This window comes from Anoplophora glabripennis, unplaced genomic scaffold (assembly GCF_000390285.2).
Source record: "Anoplophora glabripennis isolate ALB-LARVAE unplaced genomic scaffold, Agla_2.0 scaffold1042, whole genome shotgun sequence".
NCBI lineage: Eukaryota > Metazoa > Arthropoda > Insecta > Coleoptera > Cerambycidae > Anoplophora > Anoplophora glabripennis.
The window spans coordinates 30,159-43,639 of record NW_019417538.1 but is presented as its reverse complement, the minus strand read 5'-3'; the positions used below and the strand labels follow the sequence as shown (position 1 = coordinate 43,639).

The 13,481-nt window shown below is 33.1% G+C and overlaps 1 protein-coding gene across 1 annotated transcript; it reads right to left on the bottom strand.

The window, feature by feature from the left end:
* Positions 1-2,565: 2,565 nt before the first annotated feature.
* LOC108912694 (zinc finger protein 90-like) lies at positions 2,566-9,774 on the bottom strand. The gene is made up of 4 exons (XM_018718011.1): positions 9,653-9,774; positions 5,132-5,431; positions 4,871-5,073; positions 2,566-4,173 (listed from the first exon to the last, which is right to left on the bottom strand). Exons 1-4 carry the CDS (start codon positions 9,767-9,769, stop codon positions 2,802-2,804), a joined length of 1,992 nt encoding a protein of 663 aa, XP_018573527.1. The 5' UTR covers positions 9,770-9,774; the 3' UTR covers positions 2,566-2,801.
* Between the last annotated feature and the right edge of the window lie 3,707 nt (positions 9,775-13,481).

Here is a 13,481-nt window from a genome sequence, read left to right as displayed (position 1 = left end):
CTTAAATACTTCTAAATCCTTGTAAAAATAAATTAATTTGAGGTTGTTCATTTTTATAGTATCTATGTAAATAGTACACAAGGGTCAGATTCGGTCTGTACAATTTCAACTACAATTTGTCGCAGGTTGCCTATACATATATGTGACGTCACACTAAAAGATAACAAGGACGTATCGAGTGCCATTCGCTACTTTTTCAGACGATAATTAACTAGAATAACACATTTCATTCAAATAAATACAAGGAAAGAAATTCAGCAAACACAATCGTTAAATAAAAATCAATAACAAAATTTTCTTTTTCCTTCCTTACCTATATGTTTCCTAAATCCCTAATAAATAATCAACAAAAGGTAGATTCNATGGGGCCCACCTACGAAGGCTGTCCAGGCCTACACGAGATGAGGCAGGATAAAGAGGGATAATCCCCCTCGATCCCAAATCATTGAGGCCAATTTCTAGCCATAGAATAATGGCGAACTACAATTTGTCGCAGGTTGCCTATACCACACTATACATATATGTGACGTCACACTAAAAGGTAACAATAATTGAACGTATCGAGTGCCATTCGCTACTTTTTCAGACGATAATTAACTAAAACACATTTTATTCAAATAAATACAAGGAAAGAAATTCAGCAAACACAATCGTTAAATAAAAATCAATAACAAAATTTTCTTTTTCCTTATATGTTTTCTAAATCCCTAATAAATAATCAACAAAAGGTAGATTCTATATTTATATAAAAATAATACCTAGTTCTATTAAAAAATATATATTTTATGTATCTGTTGAACAATTTTATTGAGCTGTGCAGTATATTCACTCCGACGTTTATTATGTTACAAAGTAATTTTTATTGTTATGTCAATGTGTATTTTAATTAGTCTAGCGCTTTGTTTGTATTTTCTTAAATTGTTGTTTCTTTGACTTGCTACCATAATATGTTATGTATTAATGTAGACCAATAAATATTCTAAGTTCTAAGTTCTATTCGCTCGGCTGGTACAGGGATTGCAGTGTAAATAGGGTAGCTGCTGTGTACATTCAAAATTTGTCGTTTTTAAATCAGGATCAATTTTTTTTTTATAAATTATAAAAATAGAATAATGACAGTAATGACGATACTGATCGCAGAAATAGTAATAGTACAACCTTACAATAAACATTTAACACTCTCAACTTATACTATACGTTTTTTTATTGTTTATCTTAATCTGTGGTCTTCTTTAGTTGCCGCAGTTATAGAATTTTTAATTGTTTGCAATAATCCCAGTGTATCAGTAATGCATTTATTTTTTATTTTTGTAACGCCTTATCTTTCAACTCAATAATTTATAGCAATGAATCAAACATATAGGTATGCTGAAATTTTTTATTTTTTTTTTCATGAAAAAAGAAACATTATTTTCCTCTTCCATTTTTCTCTCCGGGCTTTCGTTTTCGAGATACACGGTGCCAAAACTTTAATTTTTTTTTAGTTTTTCGCCAATATCTTAGGAATCGTTTGAACTACAGTACTGAGCTTTTGTACACACATTACCACTATTAATAGCTACTTTTTCGCACCCTTCTCGAATTCATTGGACGTGCCAGTGGTGGAGATTTTAAGGTATCGTAAGGGTTTTTCCCCCCCTAAATTTTACGCCACTGGAAAAATTGACTTTTGACAGCAAATTCTAAAGCGCCAATGAATTTTACACAATAAGAGTTCTCTTGGTTCATTGCTCTAAAGTCAACCGTTTTCAAGAAAAATGACTTTTTATGAACAAAAGCAAACATTTTGCTAACGTTTCGAAAATTTTTTACATTTTGCATTTTGCATTTTGAACATTTTGCAAGTGCAAGTAACTGAACAGAACATCCGGAGAACGAAATGCATCGTTTATGAAATCCATGTCAATACTATCGAAAAGTTGACCGATAGAGGTGAAGCCGCAGCGGCAGAAAGAAACATGATTAGAAGATGTAATGCGTGCATTCAAGCCAACGGACGTAATTTTGAACAGTTTCTGTAAATTTTACTCGCCAAATTGATAAAAAAAAGTTAAAATCCTATCTGTTGTTAAATTTCGTTAAAATTGTTAATTATTACTACCTATTTTTTGAATTACAAAAGATTTTCGAAACGTTAGCAAAATGTTTGCTTTTGTTCATAAAAAGTCATTTTTCTTGAAAACGGTTGACTTTAGAGCAATGAACCAAGAGAACTCTTATTGTGTAAAATTCATTGGCGCTTTAGAATTTGCTGTCAAAAGTCAATTTTTCCAGTGGCGTAAAATTTAGGGGGGGAAAAACCCTTACGATACCTTAAAATCTCCACCACTGGCACGTCCAATGAATTCGAGAAGGGTGCGAAAAAGTAGCTATTAATAGTGGTAATGTGTGTACAAAAGCTCAGTCCCGTAGTTCAAACGATTCCTAAGATATTGGCGAAAAACTAAAAAAAAATTAAAGTTTTGACAGCGTGTATCTCGAAAACGAAAGCCTGGAGAGAAAAATGGAAGAGGAAAATAATGTTTCTTTTTTCAAGAGGAATTTACAGTTTTCCGTTGTGACACTTATTTAGGAACACCCTGTATAGACAGAAGTCCTTTAGACAATATTACAATGTACAGTTATGATTAGGATATTAAATAAGGCACATAATCTGATTCTAACCGAAATTTCCATTTTTCGTAAAGCATTATGAAGTTTGAATAAAAAATTAATTTCGTGATAAATCCATATGGATCATTAAAAACAATATGGATTCCACTCCTCGTTATCAAAAAATATAGGCACATTTTTACCAACAACTACTGTTTTAATGCTTTTCTAGATGGCGCATGAGACAATAACTCTACTTCCGAAATATCTTTGTGCTGCAACTGATGGCACTTAAGACTCTTCTTACACTTAGTCCCAAAACCACAAATATCACATTTATACACCGGCGCCTTTGAATTTTTCTTGTGTCTCAGTACATGGTAGGCCAGATTTTGCTTGTACCTAGTTTGAAAATCGCATTCGCTACAGGTGTACAATTGTGTCTTGGTGTGTTTTAGTTGATGAAGCCTAAGACCATTCTTTAAGTTGGTTTTATAGCTGCACATGTCGCATTTATAAACTTGTACAGATAAATTCTTGTGCCTTAACTGGTGCATCGAAATGTAATATTTATTTTTCGTTTTGAAGTCGCAAGTGTGACACTCGTACAGTCGCGCTGTTGAAATGTCTTCGTGTGTCAGTCGGTGACGAGCGAGATATCTTGCTTGCTTGGTCTGAAAGTCGCACTCTGGACATTTGTACATTTGTGCCTGGGATACATCAACGTGTATCAAATGGTGCTTCGAGAGCCGGTCCCTAGTTTTAGTTTTGAAATCACACGTGTCACATTGGTACGAGGGCACTTCTGAGATGTCTTTGTGCCTCAACATGTGGTGAACTAAATTTTTTCTTCGTTTGGTTTTGTAATCGCACGTGTGGCAGTTGAAACTGCCTACTTCAGAAATATCTTTGTGCTTCAGTTGATGAGCATTGAGACGATTCTTCCACTTTGTTTTAAAATCACAAATATTACACCTGTACAGTTGTGCTTCCGGCACATCTTTGTGCCTTAGCAGGTGGAGTGTGAGGCTGTCCTTACGTTTGGTGCTGTAATCGCAAAAATCACACGAGTACATTTGAGATTGTCCTTTGTGATTGTTCAGCTGATGACGCTTAATACTCAGTTTGTACTTGGTCTGAAAGTCACATGATTCACATTTGAACACTGGGACTTCGTCAATGTCTTTGTGAACCACTTGGTGGCGTACAAAGTGCGTTCTCCGCTTAGTTTTGTAATCACACAAATAACATTCGTACAATCGTGCACCGGAAGGGTTTTCGTGATTCCGTCGATGACGTACAAGACAGCTTTTGTTCTTGGTTTTGTAGTCGCAAACATCACATTCATACATGTGTACTTTCGAAGGCATTTTATCCTTCAACTGATGGGATTTTGGACTACCCTTGTGCCTTGGTTTGTACGATTTTGTCTGTGATGTGAGGGTTTTCGTTGTTCTTTTTCGGTCAGTTTCCGAATCACATAGGCTAGATTTATTATGATCCACCTGTATAGATTTCTGTGAAAAATTACTTTGGCTTGTGCTGTTAACAGATTCAATATCACTATGGGGAGAAGTATTACTGAAAAAAATATATGAATAATTAAATAAACCCACCACGATTCCCAATATGTTAGCATTTCGATTAGTATGATTAGAGTTCAGGGATATGCTTGTTTTAACAGGACCAGAGTCAGTCCACTGATGTAAATATGAACAAGACCGTACAAAATATGTTGCCACACAGTAGTTTGGCTGGTTGCCACATTGTCAGTTTAGATTTCTTGACATTTTGGGAGATACATCTTCTTCAGAAGGAGCTCAAACTGTAACTCTTTCTGAAACTTGTAGCCCAGTAGAATTTGCAATTTTTAATAAGTTTTTGCTTCGGCATACCTGCCTTTTTAAGATTTAGTAAAAAATGTTTGGGCTTCATTTTTTAAATTTATCATATTGATGGCTTGTACATCTATGAACAGGAACGCCCTGTGTATATTTAAATACGGAGCATGGCCAATACTTAAGTGGTTCATGCAAACAAACGTTTAAAATAAAAGTGCAGAAAAAGTCTAAGTTATTAAAAGCCATATCTCCCGAACTCTAATTATGAGAAAAAAAAAAAACGATTTCACCCCATTAACTAAACATAATTCTGATATAAAATATCCGTCACTAAGATTTTTCCACAACTAATGGTAAAATTTTAATGATTTTGAAAAATAATTTTAAACTATGTAGAATCTAAGTCCTTAAAATATGGAAAGTTCTTTGACGCTTACTTGTTTTCATCTTCATCATTTTCATCGGTTTTTATTTCAATCTCTTCAGCGATAATAAAAAACGACCTTTTTGTGTCCTTGCTATCGCAAACGTTTTTAATTTGATCTTCTACATCTATACAGTTCTTTAAAAACCTGTTGTGAGCGATCAATGAATCGAGACAGCGTTTGCATACAACCGGATCTTCAGTGGAACTAAATTTCTACAAAAGAAAAAATTATACAATCACCGCTGAACTAATGTCAAAAGACCATGCGTACAACTTCTGGAATATATTGACGGATTAGATCACAATTCACATCTTTTACCGATGTAAATCCACAGGTGATTATCTGCATACACAAACGACAAATCCTCTCGTCTTCCAATACGGCTCTTAAGTGTTCTTTATCCCTTTCCTTGACATAAATATCTCTTAAATCAACGGGTGCTGTATTTTCAGAATTAACATAAGGAAAAATAGTATCCTCAGTGTCCATACAGATTCCCTTGAATTGAAATGCTCCAAATAATTTCGTGGAACAAGTATTGCACATTACTCGATTCCCTTCTTTTACATCCTGAAATAATAATAATAATGTTTATTTACACAAATACACAGATACCAGAAGCACAAATGAAATTATACATTAAGGGGTAAATAAACAAAGGAGCTGCAAAGGCAAGCCTGTGGGCAGCTTCTCGTGTTTTATTACATATTGGGGCAAAATATAAAGCAAAGTAAAAGTGCTTGAAAGAGATGCGAGTACAATTTAAAACAAAAAAAAAACAAAATAACAAAGTTTCATAACATAGTAGGACATAGTATAGGACAAAGGTAAGTGTACGTTTATAACTAATTTTTGAGTTATTCCTTCAACTCATATTCAATTGGTAGGTTTAATTATTTTTAATATCTATATAGTTATCAATTATACTTCTATCACAATTTAGTATACATTTTTTTACTTTATTTTTAAATATATTTTTGTTTTTTAGAATCACGAACATCACATGGTAATAAATTATGGAATATAGGAGTAAGAAAGTCATAAGAACGTTGTCCAATTGTTTTTAGAGCTCGTGGAATAACGGTTACCAGCCTGCTCCTTGTAGAATAAGGATGTTTTTATAGGCGTCAATGTGTTTTTATTTTTATGTTGATGTATGACAACCTTTAAGAAGTAAGTTTGTCTTGGATCAAATACCATTGCTTCCCTATAGAATTCATCATTAGGATACTTATAGTCTTTTCCTAGTATTATCTTCAAACATATTTTTTATAAATTACCATTTTTTTCATACATGTCTTAACTACTCCACTCCATCTTAAAATTCCGTAAAACATTCTAGACTCAATTCAGGAGTAGTAAATAGATTTCATATAAGCTAAGTCAAGTATCTTTTTTACATATTTAAATTTATACAGGATGTTTTAGGACATTCCTCATAAAAAAATTAAAAAAAATTAAGTATAAATTTTTTTCCAGACGCTTCATTTTCGAATAGGGCGTTAAAGATTTTTAAAAAAATTCTAATTTTTTAAATAACTTCTAAGTGAAGAAGGCTATTTAAGCCAAATTCGGCATGACTCATTAAATTATAAAAAATGATGCTGTTTTTAGATAGAACAGTTTGTTGTTGACAAAAAGTGTACATGCACTTTTTCTCCTAACTCTTATAGTTTCATGGCAAAATCGATTTTTCGGAAGGGTGCTTCTGGATTCTGTCGATAAACTTTAGGAAGACGTTCCTCATAAAACCTAAAAAAGTATAGTACCTATTAATATTGGTCTTATTGTTAGTCTCGAGTATGTGTGAGTCAAATAAGCCTTTTTGTCTCCCCTTCCCTTGGGTTTAACCAATAGTATTCAAATTATTTAGGAGATGCTTCGTTTTTGAGATATAGGGTGTTTTTTTTTTAGAAAAAATATGATGAAAACAATAGAAATATTTAAGTACCTAACATCTAATGTGACTATGTCGTAATGCGACAACATAACGACCCTTGCAATATTTCTAAATTTTTTCAGGCGGTTTGTAGTACTTCATTTACTTGTGTTGTGTACTTTTAAATAAAATAAGATGGCAAACAATACATGAAAATTTATTTGTAAATTGAACCGACCAAGAAATTACCAGTTAATATTATACCTAGACAAAGCGAAAAGTGAATCAAAAATGAAATGATATAAAAAATATTTTGTTCAAAATGGGCAACTCCGGACTGTAGACAACCACGACATCTTCTAATTATGGAGGTAGTGGCCGATCGACACTGAATTCATGCTGAAAACTATGTTCCCTTACCGCCCGTGGATTCTCGTAGGACCAAATATGGTTGTTCCTTTGGTGTAAAATTCCCCTTCGAGTAAATGTAAGCATCTCCTAAATAATTTTAATACTACTGGTTAGCCCCAAGGGAAGGGGAGACAAAAAGGCTTATTTAATCACACATATTCGAGACTAAGACCAATTTTAATAGGTACTATATTTTTTTAGGTTTTATGAGGAACGTCTTCCTAAAGTTTATCGAGGAATCCAGAAGCCATGAAACTATAAGAGTTATAGAAAAAAAGTGAATGTACACTTTGTCAATAACAAACTGTTCTATCTAAAAACAGCATCATTTTTTATTTTCAGTAGGGCCGTATTAATTTTTTTTATAATTTAAGAGTCTTGAGTCCCCATAACTCCGTCACTGGTTGCTTGCGGGACTTCTACTTTTATGGAAAAATGGTCTTATAAGAAGATGTGTCATGCCAAATTTGGCTTAAATAGCCTTCTTCATTTAGAAGTTATTTAAAAAAATTCAAATTTTTTTAAAAATCTTTAACGCCCTATATTTCGAAAATGAAGTGTCTGGAAAAAAATTTCTACTTGATTTTTTTTCTAATTTTTTGATGAGGAATATCTCCTTAAGGTTTGTCGACTTACTCCTGAAACACCCTGTATATTAAAGTTCAAATTGTTTTTATGGTTTGATTTATGTGGAAGTTCCATCTTAAATGTTGATCAATAAGTACACCAAGATATTTTAAATTTTCACAACTATTAATATACAACATTGTCCTATTATTTACAATATAAAGTCGAGTATAATTCGGCAATCCGTTCTTGTGGGAACTAAATGGGATAAACTTTGTTTTTTCAAAGTTTATAGTTATTAGTTTATGATTAAAATAATTAATCATAGATGATATATATCTGTTTCTATTTTAGTTTTAAGAATATTCCAATCAGTGTCATAAAATATACAGGTGTCGTCGGCGAAACTTATGATCGTACCGAGTGTACTTTGAGTAAATAAATTGTTTAAATATACTGAAAACAATATTGGGCCAAGAACAGTTCCTTGGGGTGGTACTCCATATTCCACCTCTCGTCACTGAATTCATTATTAGGTTTGGTGAACTGTGTAAGTGAACTGTGTAAGACCAGGTAACTTGGAAATAGCGAATATGTAGGGCCGCGAAATCCTAACGTCTGTAGCAATTGTTTGTGACAAACAGTGTCGAAGGCCTTCGCAAGGTCAAGGAATATACACAACGACGGTTTATGATTATCAAAACTATTATAATTTTTTTATGTTAGTGCACAAATCGCATCTTCAGTGGATCTGCCCTCTCTGAATCCAAATTGGTTGGGCGACAGTAAATTATACTTTGTTAAATAATTTACCATTCTAGTTTTAATTTTCTCAAATACTTTTGCCAAATTAGTAATTAACGATATAGTTTGATAGGGTTTATCTCCATTTTTGTATAATGGTTTTATTATTGCTTTTTTGAATTCAATGGGGCAAATTCCAATCTCAAAGTACTTGTTTATTAATTCAGCCAGAGGTTCCCAAATTTCTTGACATATTTCTTTCAATGTTTTTGCTCGTAGTGTGTCGATATCTGGAAATTTATTTGTTTTTAAAGACTATAACATTAATTACTTCATACTTATTCGCAGGTGTCATGAAGAACGAGAAATCTACATTGTTAGAGACTGGAGCTGGGCTCGAGGGTTGGATTATCTGTTCAGCATATTTTTTCCCTACATTTGCATAATAATTATTGAAAGTGTTAGCTATAATTTTCTCATCATTTGAAATAGCATTATTTTCCAATTTGATTTCATTAATAAAAACTGTTTTTCGTTTTTCATTTGTAATTTCTTTACCAATATCCCATAAAGACTTTGAATTATTACCGTTTCTTTATTTTATTATTAAAATTAATAGATTTTGTTTCCTTGATTAAAATATTTAAATAATTTCGGTAATATAAATAATAATTTTTTAGAATAACGTTATTAGCTTCTCTTTTGTATTCTCTATACAACAATTCTCTTTCATTTATTGATTTAATTAGTCCCATTGTAATCCAGTCTTTACGTTTGATTTCACTTCTCTGTTTAATACTGCTTGGGCTTTTATCAATTGCATCTTTTATTACATTTGTAAAGGTTTCTGTAGCGACATTAATATCATTTTTCAAAACATTAAAATAGCTCGTCCAATTATACTCTTTCAATCTTTCTTTAAGTTTTTTATAATCCACGTATTTAATATTTGTTTTATTATTATTTTGTATAAATGGTTGCTGATTTTTGTATACAATATTTAAAATAGTTATATAATGATCTGAAATATTAGTTTTTACAACAAACGGGTTACAATTCCCACGTACACCATTTCTCATTCAAACAAAAATATGGTCAATGCAAATGAGTATGATTATGAATCAAGGGTCCTTAGTTTTGAAAAAATTATAAAGCAGTACATAAATGGTGACATGATTTTTTTTTCTCACCAGTTCCAAGAGAAGAATGTGTAGGACTTCTCTTATAGTTTCTTCTATTGCTTTGAAATTGCCATCATTTATGACATTAAGGCAAAGCCTACAGAAAATTTTCTTAATCTTCCCCATATACAGGTATATTTTACCTAGAATGATTGTTTAAACAAGCGTAAGCAAACATAACCTCCCAAGAATGTTCAAAGTTCAAGTCAGGGAGACTACACAATGAGGAGACCGAATTCATACGGGAAAATTGACAAAACTTGTTAATGGAATGGTGGAAATTAATTACATATAGCTTTTACCACTAGGGTTGCTAGTTTTCCTTTTTGCACCGAAATTAATGTAGTATGATAAATACGAACGAGTGAAGTAAGCAAAATATACTAACCTAGGAATTAAAATAAATATTGCAATTTGTTTTTAAGAATTTATTAAACAAAAAATTTCCTCCCCATTACGTAGGTGCATATGGGACACTAGCGTACTCTAATTTGGTAAGATTGTAAGATATTTAATTAGTTTAATTGGAGATTGGAATTCGTTCTCCTTGTGTAGTCTTCCTGAATTCGGCAGTTACTTTATAAGGAATGCATTGTACGCTATAGTTTCCACTATTAATGCATTTTTCTGTTTTTTTAATCATATAGTTAAAAGTTTGGAATATAAAGAGACAATATAGATGCAAATAACGTACGATTTCAATTATTGCAGCTTTCGCATATACTGTTTTTAGTGGTGATGGAAGATCTCGAGTGAAAAATCGAGTGGTACTGGATTATTCAGATCACTCGAGATATCTCGAGATGTTTACTCGATTACCGATAACTGATGGATTATCAAAATTGGTCGATTATGCACATCAGTAGTTTTTAGAGTTAGACGACTGCGAATTACAGATGTGTTGCGATTTCACTACACTATCTGCTACTTTGGCGCTGTTCCGCAGTTGCCACTACAGTCACTGATTGAGACAGTGGCTTTAGTTGTCACGGGAACTGACTGACCGCGACAAAAGAACAGTACCGAGACTCGTGAAATCTCGATGTCGTTTTATCGATATCGAGATAATTACGAAACCAATCTCGATCGATTCGACTCGAAATGTAAATTGGTACTCTTGAAGCACATCGATATAGTCCTCGGATAAGTTCGGCAAATTTGGGGTAATGTTGTATACCACCACGGTTAAGGCAACTGAGTGATATATTTATTTCTGTCTAACATATACGTATTTCAGCTATCTATCTCTTTTTGTCCGGCGGCGGCGTCACGCAGTTTATTTAAATTTTAAAATGAATACCTACCTATCATCAAATAAATAAACAGAAATTTATAAAATTATTTATTTAGTCTAAACAGTAAACCATGAAAGTTGATTTAAATGTACTTTATATTTAAAGGTTTTATGCGTACATACTCAACAAATTATTGATATTCCACATCCTAATTTTTTATTCGGTTTGAAATAAAAAACATAAAATACTACCTGTGATTATAATTATTGTTGAACAATTAGAGCGACGAGAAGCATTTAGGAATGAAAATATTTGGAGAAGACAGTTCAATGGATCCATTATAATCTTTACCGGACAAAAAATTTGTGTAATTATTTCGCTTACATAAAAATATTATATGTAATTTAATTATGTCTATTGTTTGACATTTAAAAGAAGTAAAAAGAACTTCGGAAACTATTCAATTCAACATTAAATTATTTTGTGCTTTCTGCTGGTTTTATGCACGGTGAACATCACTGGAATGAGTAGACTTTCTTGCTTCAAGTCAACAAACTATTAATAGAGGTATAAAGAAAGTCACATATAAGTTATTTATTAAAACCTCTCCAACAATTGGATAAAATTTTCACCATTATAGAAAAATATTCCGGTAAATACACACTCATGACAAGAAAAAGATTTGTAATATTATGCAGTATTTATATTTATTTAATGCATAATAAGAAACAGAAAAGGTATCATTCAAAAACTGTTCAAATAGTTGTAGATAAATAGAAACCAAGGATTTTATACAAGTCCTTGTGTATAAACAAGTATTTGACACTTCACATTGGGTTAGGTTAAATACGTAAAAATAAACAAAACACAAACGCAAACACATTTGTAATGTTGAAAAGAAACAGCAATAGTCAATACATGTGATAGAAGAAGAGGGCAAATCATTTCGGCTAGCCAAGACTCCTCGATATTATATCGATTCGAATGGGCGGGGTTTCGATATTATTTCGATGGCAAAATTTTCAAGAGTACCGATATATCGATATTATTTCGATCTCGATTCGGAATCATCGAATCGACATTTCGGGAGTCCCTGCACAGGTGATTTTTCGAAGTGTTTATAATATAAATAGAAATACAACTAGAATTCTGCTCCCGTAATCGTTGTATCCATAAACAGTTAATAAATTTATGACAAGCTAAACGAGATGGGCTAGCAGGAAGTATCTGCCCTGTTTTGGAAAATGACGTCTAACAATCCCTTGTCCCTGTAACCGAATGGCCATTCTACACAAATTTCGAATTCCCCAATAGGATTTCCTCATACAAAGAAAGCAAGAGAGTATTAGTATTTATTTTTCTACTAGGAAATAAATAAGCCCGATTTAAATTTTATACAAACTTCAAAATGAGTCTCCAATGATATTGGGTGGTTTATATTGCGTGTAAAGTGTTCTTTCAAGCTATTGTAATTTTTGTCAAGTAAGAAGTAATATACTGGGAACTGGCGCTAGAATGTAAATAAACAGACTTTATTTCCACTATACGGTCAAATGAATAAAAAATATAGATAGGCGTATTCGCTCAAGTTGCATACGACTCGCACCATTACATGCGTACCATGGAAGGCCTGTACTACCTTCGTCGTCGCTTCCCTCTGAATAATGGTCACTTATTAGACAACAGACCTGCACCACCGCAACTTGTTGGTGCTGTCTTCCTGGACGTCGCAAAGGCCTTCGATACGGTTTGGCATGAAGGCCTACTGATGAAAATGCTCACCAACCAATATCCCATATCCNTCCACCGGAATACCCCTAAGCGACGTGGCGAACGTGGGGGGGCCCTCCGGGCCCCCCCGGGTGTCGCTACGCGACACCTCGGAGGAGCAGACCCCAACACAAATCGGCTCTTTTTCGGGCCGATAGTGCGACGCAGACGGAGCTATAGGATTTTAATATACATTGATTGTTGTGAAGTAGATATTAGCCGAGTTCAGTGTTTTGTGTCTTTTTAAACTGTTTCTATTTAATTTCAATAAAAATGTCAAAGCGGTGTATAAATGCCGACAATTACAGGAAAAGAGCCAAATACGTGCTACTTCTTTTCACAAGTAAGTTTGACATTGTTTCCATGGGCGTTCTTACAAGGGTGTAAGGTGTCCTAAGTATTTTATTTGTTAATTTATTATGTTTGTATTTTGATACTGACACTAGCTCTGTGTTTATTTGTAGAATACCATAAGATCCTGCGATACGAGCAGTGTGGCTAGAAAATTTCGCCATATCTGAATATGATTTTTCAAAGGATAATTATGTCTGTCGAAGCATTTCCGTGCTACAGATATTAAGGTAACAGTAACTGGAAAACGATGTCTCACACATGGAGCTGTGCCTATTAATACAACATTTGGAAGGTAATACGTTTTAGCACAGTGTTGATGAAATGGTTGTGCCGTCTCAAAGGTTCCCTCTTCGAGAAATTGCCAGTGAAGGAAATTTTATAGATGTTGCTATAAAACATCTTCAATCACATGTTGTCCCTGTTCCATAAGAGACGAGCTGTCAATGTTGTGAGCTCAAAATTCAGCTTATTTTTGTTGC